The sequence below is a fragment of the Leptonotus elevatus genome, chromosome 1 (genome assembly GCF_054856555.1).
Source record: "Leptonotus elevatus isolate MCC_2025b chromosome 1, RoL_Lele_1.0, whole genome shotgun sequence".
NCBI classification, from domain to species: domain Eukaryota; kingdom Metazoa; phylum Chordata; class Actinopteri; order Syngnathiformes; family Syngnathidae; genus Leptonotus; species Leptonotus elevatus.
This window is the reverse complement of record NC_141239.1, coordinates 10,585,675-10,609,881: the sequence shown is the minus strand read 5'-3', so window position 1 is coordinate 10,609,881 and position 24,207 is coordinate 10,585,675. Positions and strand designations below refer to the sequence as shown.

At 41.6% G+C, this 24,207-nt stretch overlaps 1 protein-coding gene across 2 annotated transcripts; it reads left to right on the top strand.

Moving 5' to 3' along the window:
- Window positions 1-1,687: 1,687 nt before the first annotated feature.
- Window positions 1,688-24,077, top strand: chd8 (chromodomain helicase DNA binding protein 8). Of its 2 annotated transcripts, XM_086074059.1 has the most exons (40): window positions 1,688-1,788; window positions 2,774-3,001; window positions 3,077-3,822; window positions 3,949-4,260; window positions 4,359-4,472; window positions 4,549-5,051; window positions 5,146-5,257; window positions 6,062-6,271; window positions 6,365-6,433; window positions 6,521-6,576; window positions 6,670-6,787; window positions 7,956-8,039; window positions 8,138-8,275; window positions 8,453-8,574; window positions 9,598-9,841; window positions 9,911-10,087; window positions 10,180-10,323; window positions 10,492-10,590; window positions 10,677-10,836; window positions 10,967-11,177; window positions 11,257-11,452; window positions 12,229-12,399; window positions 12,482-12,772; window positions 12,856-13,076; window positions 13,263-13,465; window positions 13,573-13,729; window positions 13,810-13,899; window positions 14,885-14,988; window positions 15,099-15,222; window positions 15,418-15,493; window positions 15,581-15,861; window positions 17,433-17,665; window positions 17,909-18,550; window positions 18,640-18,743; window positions 19,810-20,019; window positions 21,372-21,464; window positions 21,557-21,670; window positions 21,772-21,873; window positions 21,958-22,062; window positions 22,975-24,077. In XM_086074059.1, the coding sequence occupies exons 2-40, from the start codon at window positions 2,878-2,880 to the stop codon at window positions 23,359-23,361; spliced, it is 7,647 nt and encodes a 2,548-aa protein (XP_085930185.1). In that variant the 5' UTR covers window positions 1,688-1,788; window positions 2,774-2,877; the 3' UTR covers window positions 23,362-24,077. The 2 variants fall into 2 exon arrangements, with proteins under 2 accessions (XP_085930185.1, XP_085930178.1); XM_086074052.1 differs by having other exon boundaries at window positions 2,774-3,822.
- Window positions 24,078-24,207: the final 130 nt, after the last annotated feature.

Sequence of the window (24,207 nt, the reverse complement as noted above, 5' to 3'; positions counted from 1 at the left end):
TATATCTGTTCCAAATGACCCAAATTTTTTTTTTTATAGGTTTTCGTACTCTTCTTAACAAAAGTATATATTTTTTAAACTAATAGTATATAGCCGTCAATGGTAATGAATTAATTAAAAAAAGAAAACATTATTAAAATTTTGGGGCGTCAGGCGATTAAAATTTGTAATCATAATTAATCACATGACTTCACTAGTTAACTCACAATTAATCACAAATTTTATATTTGTTCTAAATATACAATAAAAAAAATTCTAGGTTTTCCTACTCTTAACAAAAGTGGAAAAAATGTTAAAGTAATAGAAAAAGTTCAAATGAATTATTGACGTTTGTAGCCGTCAATGGCAGTGAATGAGTTAATTAATGTAGTTGTAGTAGTATTAATGATAATGGAAGATTTTTTTTGTGTCTTTTATTTTAATTTATATGCATCTCATCCCCCTAAAATATACAAATCACAGTTCTATCTTACCGACTGACAAAAATAGGTTCAGAATTTAACATTAAGTAGCATGATGTTCATTGTTTTAATGGTAATATTAACTTGAAGCTATTTCTAAAATGGAATCTACCCGCTTAATTAACAGAACATACCATATTGATTGTTTCATAAATTTGGGATGAATCTAAAATGCATTCTAACCTTTACAAGTGAACTTATTTCACCTTCTCTGAACTTCTAACCACACACGTCAAACTTTTCAATGTTTCAGTATGTTTTGCACAGCTTGCTCAAGGAGCTGAGTGCCAAACATCACAGCAGGTGTTTGATCTGACCATGAATTGTTGATCAACTTTGCCATTGCAAGACCACGGAATGTAGAGTCAAACAGATGGATTGGAAGAGTCACAGAACGAAAGTATACGTCCTTGGATCCCAGAGAAGATAAAATGTATAGGAAATGGATGGGCTATTAAAAAACAAAAACCGATAGAAAAAAACAGATATAATTGCCTGAAGATGTTGACGTTAGCCTACAAGAAAGACGTCCTCTCTCACTCTTGTTCTAGTAATTATTTGGAGGACTACTTTTTACTTTTATCAGTCAGATTATTCTATAACGTCAGTGCAGTTACTGCAGGCTCATTAATCCCAACAATAATTGCAGTGTCTGGACTACGTCACTAGAGGGTGCTAATCCCTCAATCACGCGATGAAACGGTGATATCATTTCGCTGCCCTGATAAACGAAAGGTAAAATGTAGTAATTTCGTTGTAAGAGTCTATCAAAGTCAGAGTGTGTATATTGATGTTATATTTTAACAAAATAACTGCGCGATATCACTTGGGGTTTTCATTAAACGATCGAAGTAAACACCCTGTATAAAAATGCTACAAAAAAGAGACGATGTATTATTAAAATGGACCTCCGACATAATTAATTCACTGCTGCAACGTTGATATTTCTAAAACTGATTATGTTTAAATATAAATCGTCTCTCTGGTAGCGTCTTCACATATTAGCATCGAGAGCAGTAAAACGGCAGTACCGACGACCACTTCAGTCAACCGAACTCAGCTAGGCCGCATTTATTGTTCCTCAACCGAACTCGCTCTCATCCCGCCTAACCGCGGCCGAATTTTGAATGACAGGTGCTAACAACCAATAACATCGTCGCGTGTTTCCGGCTCGGAAGAAAACTGACCAATCGTTGCTCGTTAGCCTCCGCGAGGCAGGCTTTGTACGGGCTCTCTAGCAAGAATGTTAGTTCCTGCTCTTCCCTAGCCGTTTCCTGTAATCGTACTGTGTTGTGAGACGGAGAAAGCCATGTGTGTCGATGCAAAGGTAAATTTAGCGCCCCGAATTAGTACTGTGAACCTTCGGCCAGCGGACCTGATGGTTATTTTCCGGTAATTTACCGAAAAATTGACGCAGACTAACTGAAAGAGCATTGCGGCCTAACCCGTGTCAGAACGTTGACGGGTAATGGTTATTGTGGCACGTTGCTTTGGTTTGGTCGGGTTTGTTGATGAGATTGAAGGATTCCGGTTGACTTGATGGTCGGTTGTAATTGAGCCACGAGCCATTTAAATGCCCCAAACATACAACACGGCGTAATCTTGAGTGAATATATGTAGTGCTTGCATTCACGCTTTGGCAATCGGCACATCTTGGCGGTAGATGCTAATGCTAACCGACGGTTTTGTGAGGCAGATTGCAATGTGAGCACAGGAAAGCATCCTACCTCTCCATCACTGCCCCCTCGACTTACTTAATGCAAACTATTCCAAATGACTGAATAACTGTTTTATTTTATTATAACTGTTGTTGTTGTGCCTATACCTTGCGTAGTGAACGATCAACAAAACACTGAGCATTATTTTCTTTGTTAGCTTATAGTTTATTTTGAATTCCATTAAAATATGTTGTCATGTTTTCTTTAAAGTTCAACAAATTAGAAATAAAATGTAAAGACTCATTTACGCACTTTATGGTAAACTGAGAATGTAGTGACTTTTTAATTCTGTGTTGTCCCTTTTATGGTGAATTACTGTTGTAGTGAACTTGGAAGCTGCGTTGGTCGTGTGAGATGTCCATTCGTTCTCGTACATTGTATACATCCGAATTAAATGTGTATATTTGTTGAATTGGCAAATCTTTAAGTCTAATATAGCAAAAACAAGAGGAATGAATGGAGTGAATTATTGGTGGTTTTTTTACGTATGTGTTGCATGTTATCACTGAACACTAACAAACTGGAATAATACATCACGTTTAAATCATGCTGAACTTGTGTGATTCATGTCTTTTTGCTCTCTCTAATCCCCAGCTGTTTTCTTTAACATTTTGAAAAACTGGACAAGCACAATTTGGCTTTCATCTCAGAGCGTCCCGAACATTGTGCCCATCTCCCTGTGGAGGGAGGCGGGCAAGATGGCAGACCCTATAATGGACCTCTTTGAGGACACGCCCCTGTTTAACCTGGATGGACTCCCTGATGAATCTTTTAACCAGGGTTCATCAGACCCAGTGGAAGAGGCTCTAAAGCTAGCGCTAGGTCAGGTGGATGCACCAGTTGAGTCAGAGCCCACACCTGAGCTTCCAGTCAACGCTGGCCTTTGTGTTCCTGCAGCAGCAGCCACCACCACCGTACCTGAACAGGTCTCCATTCCAGTTCCCACACAACAGACGGTAGCAGTGGCAGCTGCTCAGACTGTTCCTTTAGCTGTGGTTTCCACTGCAGCCCAGGCTTCTGTTGCTGTTGATACTGTACCTCAAGTCCAAGCCCATACCACAGTATCCATTGCTAGCAACAACAATGTTGTTACCAGTAGCACTGTCCTGCTTAACTCACCGCTAAATGTTTCTAGCTCTCCAGCCACCACGACTGCCGCCCAGCAGCTCGCACAGATCGCTCAGCAGCTCACACCCCAGCAGCTATCTGCCATCACACAGCAGGCCGGCGGGAAAATTGTCATTCTTAAAGGTCCCCACGGGCAAGCCCAGGTCCTGCAGACTGTACCAGGAGCCGCAAGCCAGGCGGGTAGCAAGGTCATCCGTTTGGTGTCCGGCTCACCGATTAAACCAGGCATGCCCATTCTACAGGGAGGAGCGGTTTTGAATCAAACGGCCACAGGTCAAACTCAAGTAAAGGTTGGTGCTGTAGGCGTGCAGAGGCTGCTGCAGTCCCCCAATGGGCCAGTGAAGCAGTTGTTGCTCACCTCCATGCCCCAACAAGGCCAGCAGGTTCAAGTGCAGATTCCAGCTCAAACACAGATGTCCCAAGTGCAACTCCAGCCCCAGAGCCAGCCTGCTCAGATCCAAATCCAAACGCAAAACCAGGTGCAACTCCAGCCAGCAATGCAGGCCCAAACCCCGGTAAGTGCTCCTAAGACTGGAACTGATTTGCTTTCTGGATGATAGCCGTATTGGCTATGAGCTTGTATAGATGGCCCGTTTGCTCATGATCACAATGAGACTAATTAATTCTGTTTGTGGCTCTAGGGGAGTGAAGCAAGACGAATCACTCTGGTTCTCCAGCAGCCCTCACAAGCGGCTGCCGCCGCCACTTCATCAATGGGTCAAACCATGGTAGCCCAACCCCAGGTCACGCACGTCCAAACAGGCCAACAACAGATCCAAGCTCCGACTAGACTGGTTCTGGGACAGCTCCCCGGGGGTAAGTTGGTTCTCCAGGGAAGCCAGCTCGCAGCATTGACCCAGGCCCGGGCTGCAGGCCAAGCAGGAGGGCAGCCCAAAGTTCTTACAATCCAGCTGCAGGTGCAACAGCAGCCAAACCAGCAAGGTGGAATTAAGGTAAGACTGAAAAAAGTGGTGTCGAACATCCCTAGAGCTCATTATTTTAGTGTGACGTATGACAAGCAGTTTGTGAGTTATTTTTCCTAACTTTTCAGTACCAGTTGGTGTCAGGAGCAAGCGGGACTGGCAGCCCACAGGTATTGCAGATTTCTCAAGGCCAAGGCGGACAAAGAGTTGCAGTGCCTCTCAAAATGCTTCTGCAGTCACAGGTAATCATTTTCTGCATCTTGTGGGTTGGTAATTTCATGCGACAGGATCAACAATATCGTTCCTTTGCCTATACAGGTCAGCTCAGCATCTACAACCGGTGGGGCTGTCTCCGTGGTGAAGGTGGTCAACTCCTCAACAGCAGGCCCCTCCAGTACAACCACCACGGCATCACCACAGACTATCCGCATCACCAAGGCTCCTGGCGATTCTCCCTCTGTGCGACGGGTGGAGATCCTCTGCAAGCAGGAGAAGGCAAACCGTATTGTGGCTGAAGCTATAGCGAGAGCGAAAGCACGCGGGGAGAAGAACTTGCCTCGAGTACTCAACCAGGATGAACTTCCATCCTCGCAGACCTCGCCAGAAATCGGAGGCACTGTGACCGTGGTCACGACTACAAAGAAAAAGACAAGCGGGGGAGGGAGCAAGAAGAAAACTCCTGTCATTCCTGGAGCGCTGTCTAAATGTGCTGGAGGAGCTGACAAAAAAGGCAAATTCAAACCAGCTGGAGGGACAGTTGTAGATGCTGGAGGCACCACCATACCTGCTGGCATTAAGAGCAAAAGCAAAACCAAGACAAAGTAAGAGATGCATGATGGGAAATGTTTTCTTAACACAAACTCGATCTTCAGATAACAGCCACTAAAGTATTTTGATTTCTTGTTCCTTTCATAGCACTATTACTCTTGTGGGGGCGAAGAAAAGAAAAAGGAATCCATCCTCTGATCATTCGGACGGAGAATTGAGTCCGGCTTCACCGGCGGCGCTGGAAGAGGACTTGATCATGGTAAGAAGACATGTTTCACGCATTCTAAAGTTGCCCCTGCTTCTGGAATATTCCTTCAAATACCGTGGCGCCTTTGAAGTTGAACACTATCTACTGCGTCATGCTGGCATGACCAAATTGGTTTAGATATTTTGACAAATATTGCTTTGATTCATGACTCTCTGATTATTCGCTTCAGTTCACAAACAGTTTTGGCATCCACGACAGAATGCTCGTATGATCTGCATTTGCTTCAAATGTGACATATTTCAAGTGTTTTTTTCTTCTTCTGTTGCTACAATTTAGCAGCCGCTTAGGCCCTCAAGAAAGTGAAAAGTGCATGTGATTGTGCTATTTAGACCCGAGGAACGTGTCGCAATTCCAGCGGTGTCTGTTGAGGACCTCGCTGGCTGGGCTGGATGTATGCTGCCTTTTTGTTTTTGTTGAATTGTTACTTTTGAAGAGCTAATGGAGTTTCATTCAGAATGCCCCACAGTATGGGAAAGTGTGTATTAAGTTTAACTCCTAGGAAAGGTGGATAAATATGCTCCACAGACAAATTGTCTCCACAATAAAACCTTCTCACTGTACAAGTCATGTTGGGAACTTTAAACGTTTCATCAAAGCTGTGTCAACATTCTGTTTGAAATGCGTCTTAAATGTTTGTTTGTTTTATTTAATTTCAGAGTATTGGCTTTCAATTAGCTATTTACGTACATTTAGGAAAACGGATTTCCCTGAGGTGTCTCTTTCACTCCTGAATGAAGACAATTGTGTATATAATTAAAGTGACTCATAATGAACATGAAAAACTCGTGTGTCCAGAAGCGGCGCTCTAATCGCGTGGTGAACAGGAAGAAGTACACCGAGGACCTGGACATTAAAATAACAGATGACGAGGATGAGCAGGAGGATGTTGACGTTACGACGACCACGGCGGCTGTTGCCTCCATCAGCGCAGCGCCCGTAGCGGCACACGTTCACCAGGAAATTGAGTTGCATGGTGATGGACTGCCTGGCATGCAGTTCTTTGTGGTGTGTGAAATCATTCGCGTTTGAGACTAGACTGAATACAAATGTTTATTTGGAGCATTTCTCTTCATTGAAATGTCATGTTTATTTGTGCAGGAAAACCCAAGCGAAGAAGATGCTGCCATTGTAGATAAAGTGCTTTCCATGCGCATAACAAAGAAAGAAGTATGCTTTTATACATTTACTTCTTCACTGTTCATTTATAATTTACAATTGTAATTTTTTTTTTTGAAAATTACTGTTTTCTTGTAGGTGTCCCCAGGCCAGTACATCAATGTCGAGGAATTCTTCGTAAAATACAAGAACTAGTAAGTCTCACAACCTTGATAAGCGAAATGCAGCATTTACTTTGAATATGTGACTAATATACAATGCATTAAACATCACATTCTTGTTTCCAGTTCATACCTACACTGTGAATGGGCCAGTATGGGGCAACTGGAGAAAGACAAGAGGATCCATCAAAAGATTAAAAGGTTCAAGACCAAACATGCGCAGATGAGGCATTTTTTCCATGAGGTGAGACGACAAAGGTCATTGTTTTTGTTGCAGCCAAGCTGCAACACACAGGATGAAAAAGTATGTTAACACTTTGGAATTTCTTAAATTTCTGCACAACTTGGTCATAAAAAGAGGAGATCTTGAATATCACAGTCTGCTTAAACTAATACCTCACATTATTGAAAATACAAGTTTCCTGTGCAAGTATGGTAAAAAATGGCATTTAATTTTAATACATTTCCAGGCTTGGAAATGTATTGACAATGGAAACTATTATATTAAAATATCATGAAAAATAATTTCCAAGATTGTTGCAGCGGCTCTATTTTTTTTTTTTTTTAAACAAAACAAAAAAAATAATATCTAATGGTAAAATAGGTTAATTTGTGTTTTTTGCACTTGAAAGTGCAGCTCCCTATATTAGTGCACTACTAAAAGTCGCACTCCATTTTGTAGGTGTGTCTGACTGTCCAAAAGAAAAACAATGTTTTGCACAAAAAAATTACCCACAATGCATATGGAAAGTAGTGATGAAAATCGAAAGTCACTCAACAGGTTAATATAAACCACAATGCATTACGAGCAGGAAAATTCAAAATGACGAGCAAGTGTGAGCATCAAATCAATGCATTAATTATATACTACGGAAATCATTCATTACATTATAATGCATAATAAAATGCTGAACTACAATAATGCTTCTTCTGTTTTCAGTACAGGTGCTTTAAAACTGACAGTTTAATGAAGTTTAAAAATGGTAATTGAGATCAGAAGATATAAAAAAAAATGAATCAAGATTATTTTTCTGCCATATGATTGACCATTCCTAGCATGACCATGGTTAAGAGAGCTAGCTATTTACACCAGACATTCCAGGAATTTTGCTGAAATGCAATAGTTTTGTAAGGAGTAGTGGTCCAAAATTCATCCTGACGGTTGCTCATGTCTGATCTGTTTACTTAATTTTTTTCTCACTGGCCTGTGAATTTTTTCTTTTTCATTTTGTTTATTTTAATAACGATATGAAACATTTTATTCGTTTACATAGTCTCTGGTCGTTTATTCTTGTGCTTTTAGATGATCAGATCTCATTTTCTGACCAATTTAAGGGTTCATATACTTTTTCCTCCCACTGTATAATACTGTTGTTGCTTTGAAATGTATTTACTGTATTGGTACTCTTCAGGAGGAGGAGCTTTTTAATCCAGACTACGTGGAAGTGGACAGGATTCTGGATGTATCGCGCAGTATAGACAAAGACAATGGCGAGGTAGAAGAAATTAGACAAAAAGGATAAATGTGAATATTCTGATCTAAAGAAAGCATTGCCTTGTTACTAACTATGACACTTTTCCCCCGTCCCCTTAGCCTGTGATTTACTACTTGGTTAAGTGGTGCTCTCTGCCTTATGAAGATGCAACCTGGGAGCTGAATGAGGATGTGGACGAGGGCAAGGTCGAAGAGTTTAGCAAAATCCAAACTCGACAACCTCGCCTCAAGAGAACTGTAAGGACTGAGGGACTAGATATCAAGTGAAGAGTATTTAATTGACCGGTGTTTTGCTTGACTTCTGAGTAATGTTAAGGAAAGAATGCCGTGCATCTCATTTACTTTTTGATTCCAGTCATTTATAAACATTAAAACAACTATGTTGAGATTTGTTGCCTTTTTCCTCTTCTGTAGACGCGACCACAAGCTGGCTCTTGGAAGAAGCTGGAGGAGACTAGAGAGTACAACAATGGCAACATTCTTCGAGAATATCAACTGGAGGGTGTCAACTGGCTGCTTTTTAACTGGTACAACAGGTATGTATCACACCCATTCACATGACATGTCGAAATGCGACAAAAAAGTCAGTCAAACATTAAGCACGTTAAAATTGTTCAAATTATTATCGTGTCGTATTTGGTAATTCACTACAACTCTTACATGGGCGGCCTGGTTCAGAAGAGTGTTTCTTAACTGGCCTTATGTTGGTACCACAATATCATAATGTCACGGCCTACTTTTACAGGAGACAAACTACGCACATTGTTTTTAGCTTTAGAAAACACACGAATGTCATCCATTCAAACATGATTACATTTAACTGTGTTCAAAGTGCCTTTCAGAGTACATTATTAAGAAACCGGCGTGTATTGTCAACTGTATTTAAAAATGCAAAAAGTAAGAAACACCTCAGCGTAGGGCTGGCCAGTAAATTGAATTAATTCGATACATTGTCATTTTATAAATCGAATCGTTGACAATTTGCAAAATCGAATTTTGTCTTCTGGATTACTAAAAGCTGCTGTTCTCATGTTCTGTTACATTCAAATGTTTTTGTGAGTTGTAATTTTGCAAGCGGCAGAATGCTGGATGGGTGGTTTACAAGACATGTTTACAATAGCTACCAACTACTTAGTTGTGGCATTTAAGAACAAACTATGAATGTTAAGTTTATGTTAAAACTAATTTAGAATTAGTATACATTATTGTTGTCTGAACATTTTTGCACAGCAATTGTTTTTGAATAAATTTAACCTTTACATAAATGTTTGTAAAAAAAAAAAAGACTTAACTATATCTCACACAAATGGGCTTATTGTCCCCATTTAGCCTTAATGTGCAAAAAAGACTCCTTGAATGCTGCCTGTTATGGATTTCCAAGACCCACTTTGACCCACCAATTGACAATCAAGGGGATAAGAAGGAATATTGACAATTTGGTTTGACTCGCATTCCAACTTGAATAATTATTCTTAAGGAGAATTACACAGAGTGATGGAAGGAAATTGGGAAATATCTTCTAACTTTTTCTCTTACTCTGCTCACACCTTGTGTCTCAGGCAAAACTGTATCCTGGCAGATGAAATGGGTCTAGGAAAGACAATCCAGTCCATCACTCTGCTGTCTGAGATTTACGCTACTGGGATCCAGGGCCCTTTCCTGGTCATTGCTCCCCTTTCCACCATCACCAACTGGGAGCGGGAATTCTCCACGTGGACCGACATGAATGCCATCGTCTACCACGGCAGCCTGGCCAGCAGGCAGATGATCCAACAGTATGAGATGTACAGCAAAGATGACAAGGTAGACTTGATGGCAACTGATTTGACGGAAATGGTCTAGTTCTAATTGATTTTGCCATTTTGTACACAGGAACATCTAATTCCGGGTGCGTACAAATTTGATGCCCTGATCACAACTTTTGAGATGGTGTTGTCCGACTGCCCTGAGCTGAGGGAGATATCCTGGCGTTGTGTCATCATTGATGAGGCGCATCGCCTCAAGAATCGCAACTGCAAGCTGTTAGACAGCTTGAAAATGTTGGACATGGTGAGTTGACCCAAGTCGAAATTTCAGAATAAAACCCTATCATGCAGTCCGTTTGATTTGGGAGTCACGTTATTTGTTATTTTTGCCCTCAGGAGCACAAGGTGTTGTTGACCGGAACTCCTCTACAGAACACTGTGGAGGAACTCTTCAGTTTGCTTCATTTCCTGGAGCCTGCCCAGTTCCCCTCTGAAATTGAGTTCCTCAGGGAATTTGGAGACCTCAAAACAGAGGAGCAGGTGAACAATATATGATATATGATCATCATGGCACCAACAGACATACTACTCTGTTTACCTTGTGACTATAAAAGTGCAAGTCATAATTGTCATAATGTTGTTAATGATGTTTGAATTTTGGCTGTGACAGAAAAATATATATTTTTCTTTTGTTTTTTGACACTTCAGGTTCAGAAGCTGCAGGCTATATTGAAGCCAATGATGTTGCGAAGACTCAAGGAGGATGTTGAGAAGAACTTGGCACCCAAACAGGAGACAATCATTGAGGTTAGTAAATATTACCCGAGGACAACAGCCTCGGCATACCTTTATTGGTGAGTTAAATTTTTTTATGACTTGTTTTTCTCTCAAAGGTTGAGTTGACGGATGTTCAGAAGAAGTACTACCGTGCTATCCTGGAGAGGAACTTCAGTTTTCTCAGTTTAGGAGCAAACAGTAACAGCAATGTCCCCAACCTGCTCAACACCATGATGGAACTGCGCAAGTGCTGCAACCACCCATACCTCATCAATGGTATCGCAACCCGCTTTTTTGGTTCACAACTTTTTGAGATTTTTGTTGTTGTTGTTGTTCATAATTGGAGCCAAGTCCTTGTTCCAAATTCTTTAATTTAACGTTGACGTGTCGTGTCTTTCTTAACAAGGTGCGGAGGAGAAGATTGTAGCAGAGTTACGGCAGGTGTATGACCCTCTGGCCCCAGACTTCCATTTGCAGGCCCTAATTCGGTCAGCTGGAAAGCTCGTCTTGCTGGACAAGTTGCTGCCTCGTCTCAAGGCTGGTGGTCACAAAGTCCTCATCTTCTCCCAAATGGTGCGCTGCTTAGACATTCTGGAGGACTACCTCATCAACAAGAGGTGCGAGGGACACTTGGCCTTATTTTCTTCTTCCCATTGTTGTGTGTCTCTTCAAGTTTGTGTTTACTCATTTGTACAGATACCTTTATGAGCGGATTGATGGCAGAGTACGTGGCAATTTACGACAGGCTGCCATCGATCGCTTTAGCAAGCCTGACTCGGACCGCTTTGTCTTTTTGCTGTGTACCCGAGCTGGCGGCTTGGGTATCAACCTCACAGCTGCTGACACCTGCGTCATATTTGACTCGGACTGGAACCCTCAGAATGACCTGCAGGTGCATATTCAACATTACCTGTCTTTGGAGTTCTCCCTTTTTGTAGATTGAGGCTGTAACCTCCCAACATAATAATACAATTATACTAGGGGTGTCAGCAATTACATTTTTTTTTTTAATCCTCATTAATCACATGACTTAAATAGTTAACTCATGATTAATCGCAAATTTTACGTCTGTTCTAAATGTACAATAAAATTTAAAATAAAATACTTTATTTTCTAAGTTTTCATACTCCTGTTAGCATAAAAGTGGAAACAAATGTTAAACTAATATAAATATGTCTGCATCTTTTAGTCATTGATAGTCATTTAATAATAATTCATAAAATTGAGTTAAAATTAAAGATGTCCTGTACTGTAAAAAAAAATGAGTGTGATATTGTTTTGTGTTGAGAGAATTTTTCTGCCACTAGATGGCATAATTGCATTTGTAAGATGTTGGTGACAGCGCAGTGCATTTTTCTTTTCGTATTAACGTCATCTAATCTTTAACATGAAGTAATTTGTGAAATTCTGCACATTTTTAAACTTGTAAAATACAACTTGACCCCAGTCTCCACAAGTAAATGCATTATTATTAAATTTATTACTACTAAATTTTGACGTGGACGTGTCTGCTGTGTTGCGACTGAAATTCCCCCAGTAAGTATGGGGCAGTCATTAATCGCACCTTACATTTTTTGGGGTGAAGGAACTTAAAATTAACTCAAAATTAACGCACTAATTTTGACACCCCTAAATTATACCTATTTTTTTGTTTCTAAACTTCCTCAGGCACAAGCCCGATGTCATCGTATTGGCCAGTCAAAGGCAGTCAAGGTCTACCGTCTGATCACGAGGAATTCCTACGAGCGAGAAATGCTGGACAAAGCAAGTCTGAAGCTGGGTCTCGACCGTGCTGTCCTGCAAAGCATGAGTGGCAATAAAGAGAGCAATGTTAACGGGGTACGGTCATTTATATTATGGATTAGTGTGTTACACATTCTGCACATTTGTTCTTAATCTATCAAAATGTCACTTCTAACAGATCCAGCAGTTTTCTAAGAAGGAGATTGAGGACTTGCTGAGGAAAGGAGCTTACGCCGCCATCATGGACGAGAATGATGAGGGGAGTCGCTTCTGTGAGGAAGACATTGACCAGATCCTCCAGCGCAGAGCCACCACCATTACCATCGAGAGCGAGGGCAAGGGCTCCACCTTCTCGAAGGCCAGCTTTGTAGCCTCGGAGAACCGGAATGACATTGCCCTCGATGACCCGGAATTCTGGGAAAAGTGGGCCAAGAAAGCGGACATAGACATGGACACGATTAATAGAAAGGTAAACAGATTTTCGATTCTTGTGTACCTGTATGTTCTCTCAATTTGCTGGGAGTAATCATTCATTTATTCTTTCACCCTCAGAACACGCTCGTGATTGACACTCCCAGAGTGCGCAAACAGACCCGCCAGTATTCCACTTTGCGAGGAGAAGGTGCAGAACTATCTGAAGTGGACAGTGACGAAGAGTACCCACCTGCGAATTCCAGACACTCTCGTTCTTCCCGACGTGCTGAACGCCACACTGGAGTGGGTTACGGCCGCACTGACTGTTTCCGTGTGGAAAAACATCTGCTTGTTTATGGGTATGTAGAGTTGGATAATAAATGAGTATTCTCAAGTTTAGTGTTTTCTTTTACAGGAGAAAGATTTGGTTGTTGTCATCTGATTCATCAACAATTTTGTGACAAAATGGGATTATACTGGTTTTTATTCAAGCAGTAATATCAATTATGGATCTTGACACCCCCTTTTTTGTCAATTATTTCCAGTTGGGGCCGCTGGAGGGACATCCTCTCTCATGCCAGATGTAAGCGGCGTCTGAGCGAGCGCGATGTGGAGACAATCTGCCGTGTCATCCTGGTATTTTGTCTCCTTCACTATCGGGGAGATGAGAACATAAAGAGTTTTATCTGGGAACTTATCACACCACCAGAGAACGGCCGCGAACCCCAAACACTGCTCAACCACTCTGGTAGGAAGATGATTTCAACTTGCATGTCATGTAAAATAGCTTTATTTTCTTTGAGGCTTGGAAAATCTTGCCTTGGTTGATTTTTCTCCCCCCCCGTCCCTCTTTAGGCCTTTCTATCCCAGTGCCCAGAGGCAGAAAGGGAAAGAGGGTAAAAGCTCAGAGCACATTTGATGTGCAGAAGGTGGAGTGGATCCGCAAGTACAACCCAGACACACTGTTGCTTGATGACAGTTACCGCAAACATCTCAAACACCAGTGCAACAAGTTAGTGGAGAATAAAAGTTGTCTTTTGCTGCATGTGTTCTATTGGGCTACGTTTCTATACGACGTCTCTTCTCTCATAGGGTGTTGCTGAGGGTACGGATGCTGTACTATCTGAAACAAGAAGTGATTGGTGATCATGCGGATTCTGTCCTAAAAGGGGCCGATATTAGGTATAAACTTCTGCAGTTTGTCATCACCTTCTCAAAATGATGGAATAAAGTAGTATTGAATTTTTTTTTTTTTTAAGCATCTCATGACGCTTGTCACCTCTGCTAAAATTGGTTACATCCTTAGTTAATCAGATAAATCAATTCCACCACTGAGGCCTGAAATGAAATTATTCTTAAATAACAGTATTTGGTTTAGGGTTAAAAATAATAATAATTACTATTCAGAAAAAATTACTTGGGCCATTATTTTAAAAATGTGTCGTATGCTACCAATAGGCATGGGCCAATTACCAGTTTGATGGTTTACGTTGTTTTTAAAAAGTCACAGTTTCAATAACCTTTAATACTGTCTCTCACCAGTAATGAGCTCCTTTCCTTTTTGAGGGAACTATTAAGGAGTGGCACAATAATGATTGGCTGCTTACAGATTTGAATAAATGTGCCACTCTAGAAGTTCATGAGAGGCCGGGGAGGGGTGAGCGGTTATGCATGGGGAAGAGAGACCAAATAGACACTGTGCAAACACTAGCATACTTGAATGAATGCCTTTTTGTTGTCGATTAAAGTGCATCGTCCTAAAAAATAAATGTTGCCAGCGGGTGCTAGTTAGCCCTAATGGCAACAGTAGTAGTCTGGTCTAAAAATAGCTAATCAGTGAGTGGACACGGACTCAGACTTACAAAGACAAATTAAAACAGAAGAATGTTACCTTTTTCTTTTTTTATTGTACAAGTTTCTTAATGTACCAAATATTCTATATTTTGTTTAAAAATAGATTTTATTTACCCACATAAAAAAAGTGTATATACATAAAAAAGGGCATTTTAGACCTGTAATTTCTATACCGTGACACTGATATTTTTGGTCACAGTTATCATACTGTCAGAATAATATCGGACCATGCCAACTAAACACACACTTGTCAACTATCTTTATGAAGATACCCGAGACACACAATGGACTAACATGTTTATTTTATTTTTAGGGATGTTGATATTTGGATGCCAGAGATGGAGCAACAAGAGGTACCTGCAGGATGGTGGGATGGGGAGGCGGACCGCTCTCTGCTGGCAGGTGTCTTTAAACATGGTAAGGATATTCTGGAGAACAGCAAGGCTTTCCCCTGCTTATTCAGTTCTGCTGCTACCATGAGATGGAGCCAGTTTGTATGTACTAACTGACCTTCTCTCTGTTACCAGGTTATGAGATGTACACAACCATGCGTGCTGATCCACGGCTCTGTTTCCTGGAGAGGGTGGGCCGGCCAGATGACAAGGCTATCGATGCCGAGCAGCACACTGCTGATGGCGAGCTGGGAGATGAGTGAGTGACACTCTTCTACCTGTTTGAAAATGTAGTTCATGTAGTATGTATTCACACACAAAAACACACTACACTGGAAATATGACTTGAAAGTATTTTTGGAGGTATGAGCCAACAGGGTTTGTTTGTGTAGGTGATGACTACTGACTGATGACTCGGGTAATGTCTCACCTGCTTATTACTTGTTTTGCACAGAGGTGATTACGATAAATACTCAGAGGACCCAGAGTTCAAGCCTGCGTCAAGACTCCCCAAGGATTCTTATGATGAGGTATAGCTGTGAGAATTTCATCATCATAGCTCTGAAGTGGTTTAACAAATATCGCTCATGTTGTCACTTAACGCGCCCGTTCTCCAGCCTGACGGTGTGAAGATGGAGGAGGACCTGTCTGTTGAAGACAAGGCGGTCCCAGTGGTCACAGAAAGCGTTTCTAACCAGAACCAGAACCAGAGCGGATGCGATTGGCCCTCGAGTTCATCTCTTACTGCACGCTTACGACGGTTGGTCACAGCGTACCAGCGCAGTTACCGGCAGGAGCAGCTGAAAATTGAAGCCGAGGCAAAGGGCGACCGCAGACGCAGGAGGTGTGAGCAAGCCAGCAAGCTGAAGGAGATAGCACGCCAGGAGCGACAACAAAGGTATGCAGTATATAGGGCTGGGCGATATGGCCAAAATATAAAATAAAAAATAAATAAAAATTCCAGTCATTCAGGACGATTACAATTTTAATCTAATAAACAGATTATTTTAAATATTTATTTAAAATGTGCAAAATGTTCAGACAATAATGTTTGTTTGTTTTATTTATGTTTTCCTTCTGGACACATTATTACAGGTTACATCGATCACATCATATCATTTGCAATATTGACATCCGAAAGAAGGGCTAACGGGTAGAAGCCATGGCTTATTAGTAACCCGTCCCCATCGATTCTTACTATACGCATCAGTCATATACATTGATTATGATAGTCATTGATTCATATCGTTATCAATCCCAGACTTAAGTAATGTATACTGATTCTAATTCCGTTTCAAGTTCAGTCAACTTAACATTCATAGTTTGCGCTTAAATGCCACAATTAAATGTCTTGTAAACCACCCATCCAGCATTCTGCCGCAATAACATTTGGATGTAACAGAACATAAAAACAACAGCATTTAATCATCCAGAAGACAAATCTCGATTTCATGATTGAGCAAATTTTCAATGATTTTGATTTTTAAAATGACAATTACATGAATTTCTGGACTATAAGGCGCACCTGAATATAAGCCATGCTCGCTAAATTTGGGGAATACTCGAGTTTGTTACACATATAAGCCGCACACCCGCGTGTAAGCTTCAGGTGTTTTAATGTTACCGCACCGGGTTCCTGCTACTTTCTTTTCCATAATGAGGGCACAAATTGTCTCTCCTTCGTTCTGTCTCTCCTACTGTATTTGGGCTCACTTGGTTTGTTTTGCTCTGCCCGAAGCTCTTGCTCTTCCTTTATAGTCCGCCCCCTTGAGATCTGATGGCTAAGCCGCACCTTTGTATTAGCCGCAGGGTCGAATGCGAGTGAAAAAAGTAGCAGCTTGTAGTCCAGAAATTACTGTAATCGAATTTGATTTATTGCCCAGCCCTAACAGTACAGATAATTTTTTATGTGAGCATCTATTTAACTAATTTGTTCTCCAAAAAGGTATACATGTTCTTTTTTTTAATAATTACCATGTTTCCAAAGATGTATTTATACTTTTTTTTATGCTATAGCATACAGAAGGCTTTGATGCAGCCTCTGAACTGAAGAGAATGCATGAAGCAATGGTAGTTATTACAAAAACGGCCAGCAGGTGGCAGAGTTTAAAACGTCAAGCTGGGAAACGAGCTGTTTCCCCCACTGTTTGAAACAGATTTGTGAATAATGATGAAAGCTATATTCTAATGCTAATTGCTGCAAAATGGAAACAGAAATATGTTTTTTCCTGAGGAAAGAAGAGACTCTAATCTTTCTTTTGGTAGGTTCCATGTTTTTATAACGATAGAACAATATTCTCTGGACTTCCAAAATCTGTCAAAATCCAGTAAAACAGCAGGGGGGGGTGAAGGTGGTTGCTTCAGTGAAAATGGCTGGGGGTGAATGAGTTAAAAATGCATTTTCATTTTCACTTCAGCTACACAGGTCAATTTCATTTTGCTAAAAGTCACCCAATTTAATTTGTGCAGGTGGACACGCAGGGAGGAATGTGACTTCTACCGAGTTGTCTCAACTTTCGGTGTGGAAAGAATGAAAAAGGAGCCTGGCCTTGTTGAGGGCGAAGAACCGGACTATGAATGGACACGATTCCGTACCTTTGCACGCCTGGATAAAAAAACTGATGAAAGCCTTAGCCGCTACTTCCGCTCTTTTGTAGCCATGTGTCGGAGAGTGTGCCACCTGCGTCCTGGCACGGAGGAGGGTAACTACTGGCGCCCAATACACAAATATGCTCATTTTATTACATAGGCAAAATGTAGCGTTCAACACTGTCAAATGGCTACTTCAGCATGTTGTCAGTGTTTGGTAACCTACTTGGAAAATAGAGAGCTACAGTTGTGCTTGTAATTTTCACAAATAATTTTAGATTCATGCCTCCAGTGGTTTTGTTCTGCCTGATTTTGTGAACGTTGATGGATAAACTTTGTCTACGTACTTTTCCCAGATCCGTCGCCACTTCTCCAGATTGTGGCCCCCATCACGGAGGAGCGAGCATCCCGCACACTTTATCGCATTAGCCTCCTCAGTCGCATCCGTGAGCGAGTCCTTCCGCACCCCTCCCTAGAAGAGCGTCTGCCGCTGGCTCCCCACACCACCGAGCTGCCCACCTGGTGGAGTATCCCGGACCATGATCGGCAGCTGATGCTCGGCACAGCGCTGCACGGCGTCAGCCGCACCGAGCTCTCCGTCTTCTGTGACCCACAGTTCACCTTCAGCGCGGCCCGAGATGATTTCGTTCAAAACCAGCAAGCCCTGCCTCCACCCCAGCCACAACCCATCATGCACCTCAACCAGCCAAAGTCCATTGCGGAGGAGTCAGGTGTGAAGGAAGATGGACAGGAAGTGGACATTAGTATGCTAGGTGGTGAAATCGGCGCTCACCTGCAAAGTACACCTATCACTCACCATGAAGGCAAGGCACGAGGACAAAGCTGGAGCTTCAAGAAGAACAAAAACAAGGGAGGAAGCAAAGGAGGTGAAGAGGGCGCTTCTGATTCCGATTCGGATTCCGATTCAGGTTCGTCGTCGTCTGATCGATCAGGCAGCAGTGACGAGAGCGCAGATAGTGAAGAAGAAGTCGATCGAGGTCAGTTGATATTTGACAAGAACGATGCAGAGTTCTCCAAAATAAGAAATAAACCCATTATAAGATTTTTCCTATTTGTTTTCTTTCAGGTGTGAAGACGTGTGACGTAGATGAAGAGAATAGTTTACTCTCCATGGCCTTGTCTCAGGATGGCATTCCGCACACAGATCCTATCAGAGTAGAGTGGCCCAAGGTAAATGGTTATTTTTAAAAGTAAGAGGATGGTAGCACAGTAGACTCAAATAGATTGAAATTTAAGTTAAAATTTCAAAACAAATTGTATTCAACTTTTGGCGGCCCACTGAATGTATATATGGCTACGTTCACACTGCTGGCAAATGCGACCCAGATCGGTTTTTTTTGCCCACATTTGCGACCTGGGTAACTTTCATATGTGGTCCTAGATGGGATACATATGCGAATGTTTGCAATGTGACCGCTGTCTGAACGGCCAGGTCGAATATACCCAAGACCTCGACGTCATCAAAAGTCCAATATGCGCTTTGCGGCATTAAAGCTTGATTTATGCTTGACACCGCACCAGCGAGGTCCGCAGACATAGGTGAATCTGCAAAGTTGCTTTGAGTAACAGTTGTGGCTTTATATTTGACTTTAATTTAATCCCACTTAAAACCTGAAGCATAAAGTTGACATTTGTGGTGATATTAGTAATTTAGCCACGCAGACGACTCATTTATTACGCGCGGCAATGACGTGGCGTCATCGCTAGGGGAGGGGAAAAAAGATGTCTACGTGAGATGAGGAGCTCGGACAGACTTGCCTCATTTTCACAAAATATTATTTCTACCTCCTCCCGCATTCCTCCTCTGTAGATATGAGATGGTAAAGATATGAGCACCGACGACGGACTTATAAAAGTCTGTAGCCCTGACACGCTGGACCATACTTATTTTTGGTTTGTTTTTATTTTTTTTATTCATTCATTCTCAAATGAAACGTACAGAAAATTGAAACGTACAACTGGGAGGCTGGACCATATGTATTTACTTCCGCAAACACAGCGTTTTGAGCGACGTATCTTCTGCGCATGCGGGTCATTTCGGGAACGCATAACGTTTACACAGCAGACAGACTGGGGTCGCAATTAATAGGTAATATGAACGCTTACTCAAATTTTTTTTTTATTTCACCCAAAAATCGGAATTGAGCATTAAGACCTGCAGTGTGAACGTAGCTTATGTTTGCTTGTTGACTTGCTCATGCTGAATGTTTAATTAATGCCTCTCATTTACACTCAGGACCGTGTGCTGATCAATCGTTTGGATAGTTTGTGTACACTGGTACTTACCGGTCAGTGGCCATCAGGGCGGCGCTACGTGTCTGAGACTCACGTCAACCAAAACGCCGAGCTGCAGGGAGACGAGATGGCCTACGCGCGGGCGGGCCGCAAACCCAACAGCATGCCTGGAGAAGGAGAGGATGGAGAATTTACTGTCAAACTCCTCAAGGTACACAAAACCTTTTTAAGATCTTGCTTTGCGTATCGTCATGATCAACACTTTTTGACATGTTGAAAAATAATAATAATTGTCCACAGAACATGTTCAAGTTTGTATATTGAGATTGTCCGACTGGTCTATTAAAAAAAAAAAAGGCATCTCAGTTTTCAGCTTGTAATCCCTGTAAAATGGTGAATGGCTAGGTACACTGATGTTGCCGGTAATGCATATCTATTGAGTGTCTTCAGTGTACTGTGATTGGCTTGTAGTCAATCCAGAGTGTATCCTAATTTTTGGCCAAAGTCAACTGGGATAGGCTCCAGCTCACACTCGGCATGAATGAAGACAAGTGATCTACGATATGGATAGATGGTTAAATGTATAATGCCTTGCTGTAAAAGGAATTTATTGAAAAAGATACTAACATTGTCAGTTTGTTTTGGTCAAATGAAATAAAAGTATTAGGCATGTAAATGGTTCACTAGTGATAGGTTGTTTTTTTTCAAGACCAATACGATTATTAGTAGTCAAGGAGACCAATAACCGATATTTCAAGCCGATATTCATTTGCAGTAAGAGAAAATATTAGTGTCAAAATTGAAAAAACAAAACAAAAACTTTTTCTTTTAATTTTAAACCTATAAAGGATTGACAGCTTTGTTTAAAAATTATAACACAAGTTGTAGAGAGCTTCTAGGGTCATCAGCATGTGTTAAGCTAAACTAAAAACTAAGCAAGTAAATTGTTTTCTACTGTAAATAGTCTTCCAAACTTTCAACAAAATTTCTTTATTTTCTTTTTTTCTTTTTTGAAAATAATAAGTGTAGGAAGTTCCCAGTAACAGCATAATTTTGTATAAAATTTAAATAAATCCATAAATGGAAAGCTCCCTGAGCGACAAATGATTGCTTAATGTAGCTAATTTGGGGTTTTTGTCAGGTTTTGTAAAAGGTTTCAAAAGATCTTTGCATACAGTAAAAAATTGTCTGAATATGTTGTAAATGTCTTTGCGACAAATAAAAACTGTCTGTGAACATCTTACAGATCCTGATGAAAACCATACATTTGCTACGTTCGCAAGCATTCACTGCTCAGTGAGATACATATGCAGCTTTATCGGCCTTTAAATTCAAAAGAAGGCCGATGCCAATATTTGTCAAAATGCCAAACATCTGCAACGATAATCGGCCCGGCTGATAATCAGTCTATCCCTTATTAACTTTTTCATTATATATGTAGTTGTGTGCATTAAAAAAAAATCTAAACTCCTGGTATAATTTTATTTTGCTCTTCCAACTTCTTGGTAGACACAGCAGTGGAGGTTGTTAATGACTCAATGAATCTCTCGTTCACTTTCCCAGGAGGAGGGGCTGAAGCTGACCTTCTCGAAGCAGGCACTGATGCCCAACGGGTCAGGAGGCGAAAGCAGCCGTAAGCGGCGCAGAGAACTTGAGGTACAATGATCACCATGATGAAAAAGATGTTGGGTGCGACAACCACGCCACATTTTGTCCGCTGACTTCCCCCCCATCCTTCTGTGTTGTAGTTATCAGACCCAGATGGCCTCCTTGATCCAATGGATCGTATTCCTCGCCGCCGGGATCCTCCCACCTGGCTGAAAGAGAATCCAGATTATGAAGTAGAGGGAGACATGCTAGCGGTACGAACCTTTATCAATGCTCTGTTGTTCCCTGGTCTCTAAAGAGCAAGCGAGAAGCAAAATAGATTGTTTGGTCTGATACGTGTCCCTTGTTTCTTCAGCTTCTCGTGAATAGGAGCAAGAGGAAGAGGAGGAGGAAGGCAGATAAAGCCTTGACAGGCAATGAGAAGGTCAAGCTTATAAACATGAGGACAGGAAAGAAGGTCAGACATACACTTTGCTTTAACACACTTATTCCAGACCTGTTGAAATGTCTTTCCAACTAATGTTTTGTTTCCCCGCTTAAGGTCGGAGCTGCATTCTGTCCCATGCTGCAAGACCTGAGAGAATATCTCGAGGAAAATGCAGATTTCGTTGTTGCACCCGATTGGTCAGAAACGGTTCGGAACTCTGTACGTATGCCACTCTTGATTCTTAATGTACATGCGGTTACAATGGAACCTCTGCGTTTGAACGTCTCGGAACTCGTACAATTCGGACTTCGACCAAAAAATTGGAGTAAAAAGTGCCTCGGAGTTTGAACTCATTTTCGGAGTTCGAACGCCCAAGCAAAGCAAGCTAAGCCGAACGTACCTTGAAAACGGGTAGCCGAGCGAAGCCGAGCAATGCCGAATGCTCACGTTGCGGTAGTTGAGACGATGCACTGCTAATTTCCAGTCAGATCGTGAATACTCCCGGAGGTGCTCTATACTTGCGAGTACATTTTGATTTTTCCATGACAATTTTCTTCACCATGCGCCCAAAGAAACAGTGCCAGTGGCAGCAAAGGAAAACGTACAGTGCTACAAACCACAGTGGAAATAGGAAGGAGATTATTGCGCCGTTGTAACTACCATGACTACTTCTGTAAATACTGGCACGAGGACCCCCCCCTAGCTATTCAACTACGTTAAACAATGTACGCAAGGACCGCTTAAAATATGCCCAATGTAAAATACACAAACTCGGCACTGAACTAAAGCTAGCATTAACAAAGCATTTATCATCCACTGATGCAATCACACCACAACAAAAAAAGGTAAGATATTTTTATTGTTTGTTTAACTGTAGTGTAAATGTAAAAAAAACATAATTAGAAATTTTCTGTTTTTAAAGCTTGGGAACGGATTAATTGCATTTACATTATTTCCTATGGCAAAAAATGTTTCGGAGGTTGAACAATTCGGACTTTGAACATTTCGCAGGAACGAATTATGTTCAAACAACGAGGTACCACTGTGAAACCAAACTTTTGTGTGACATCAAATACCACAAAGCTTGCAACAGTAATTGAACCGTCTTCTACCTTCTTTTTTTTCTTGCAGGGTATTTTGCCTGAGACGCTCTTTCATCGACTGCTGACTGAATACTCGGAGGTCCCCAAGAAAAGTCGGCACCGCCGCCATCATCATCACCACCACCACCATCACCATCATCACCAACACCACCACACACCAGAGCCAACTCCGGAAAATCCCTACCTCGAAGGGGTGGAAGAGGAGACGCTGGTCTCGGATGGAGCTTACATGATGGACGAGGAGGACCTGGAGACCTCACAACACTTCCTCACCAGTCCAGACTTTGATGTGAAAATTGAGGCTGGTGACAGCCTTTCCCAAGGAGACTATGACAGCTCGGATCAAGAGGCCCTATTAGAGGACGTCATCCTCACACAGAAGGACTCTGACTCGTCATCTAGCTCAGAGGATTGACTCACTCCCCGCAATTTATTTGACCTAGTCTCTGTCTGAACGTGTCTCATTATCCCTCATTTATTTTTACCTTATGTATGAAATTATAGTTGGAATTATGTTGCTGCTTTTATTCATTGCAAATTTATTTTATATGTTTGTTTTTGAAAGAGCAGGTTTGCACCTATGCTTTCCTCAGCGACAATTTCAATCCGTCTCTCCTCAGTCCTCCACTGTAGCCGCTCCAAATGGCAAAAATCATTCTTTACTTTCGTGGCCCGTCATCCTTCTCCGTTCACTTCCAAATTGAGGAGTTCCCATCACATTCCCAGCTGTGACCAAAAGGGGGCCCTCATGCTGTAGATAACCTTTTCTTATCAAGAACCTCAATTAGGGTCCTCAACAAACATCAATGAAATACATATAATGAATGAATGAAGTGGCACCCCACACTTTCCCAGCCTTGTGGGTTGACGTCACCCGAGTCCACGCAAGTCTGTCAATGACACACAAGGGGTTCCAATGTGTAGGTGTACTGTTCATGTCATAACTGTGTGAAGGAGAGGGAGTGTGGTGCATTAGTTACTGAGGCAGTGGAAAAAGGATGGTTGTGTATTGTATTATGTAGATCAGGTAAATTGTGTCCTATGGTGCAAAGGTGACAATTGAGTTGCTATTCTTGTTTTATGATCTGACTATCTGTGACATGAATTACAGCAAACTACAGTGACAGCAAAGTTTGTGTGTTTTATTGCCCCCTTTCACCAAGTCGCTGTTGGTTTACTTGAAAACAAGGGAACCGTAGTGTATGTTATAAAAAGGCTTTGTGCAGAAAAACATTCTAAAATGAAATCCAAGTTTGTGCAT

Excerpts from the sequence above, each read along its gene's own strand:
- chd8 (XM_086074052.1), top strand. The coding sequence starts at position 2,878 with ATGGCAGACCCTATAATGGACCTCTTTGAGGACACGCCCCTGTTTAAC. Across the intron at positions 15,494-15,580 it reads CCAAGGATTCTTATGATGAG|CCTGACGGTGTGAAGATGGA; the intron begins GTATAGCTGTGA and ends CCCGTTCTCCAG. Across the intron at positions 21,874-21,957 it reads ACATGAGGACAGGAAAGAAG|GTCGGAGCTGCATTCTGTCC; the intron begins GTCAGACATACA and ends TCCCCGCTTAAG.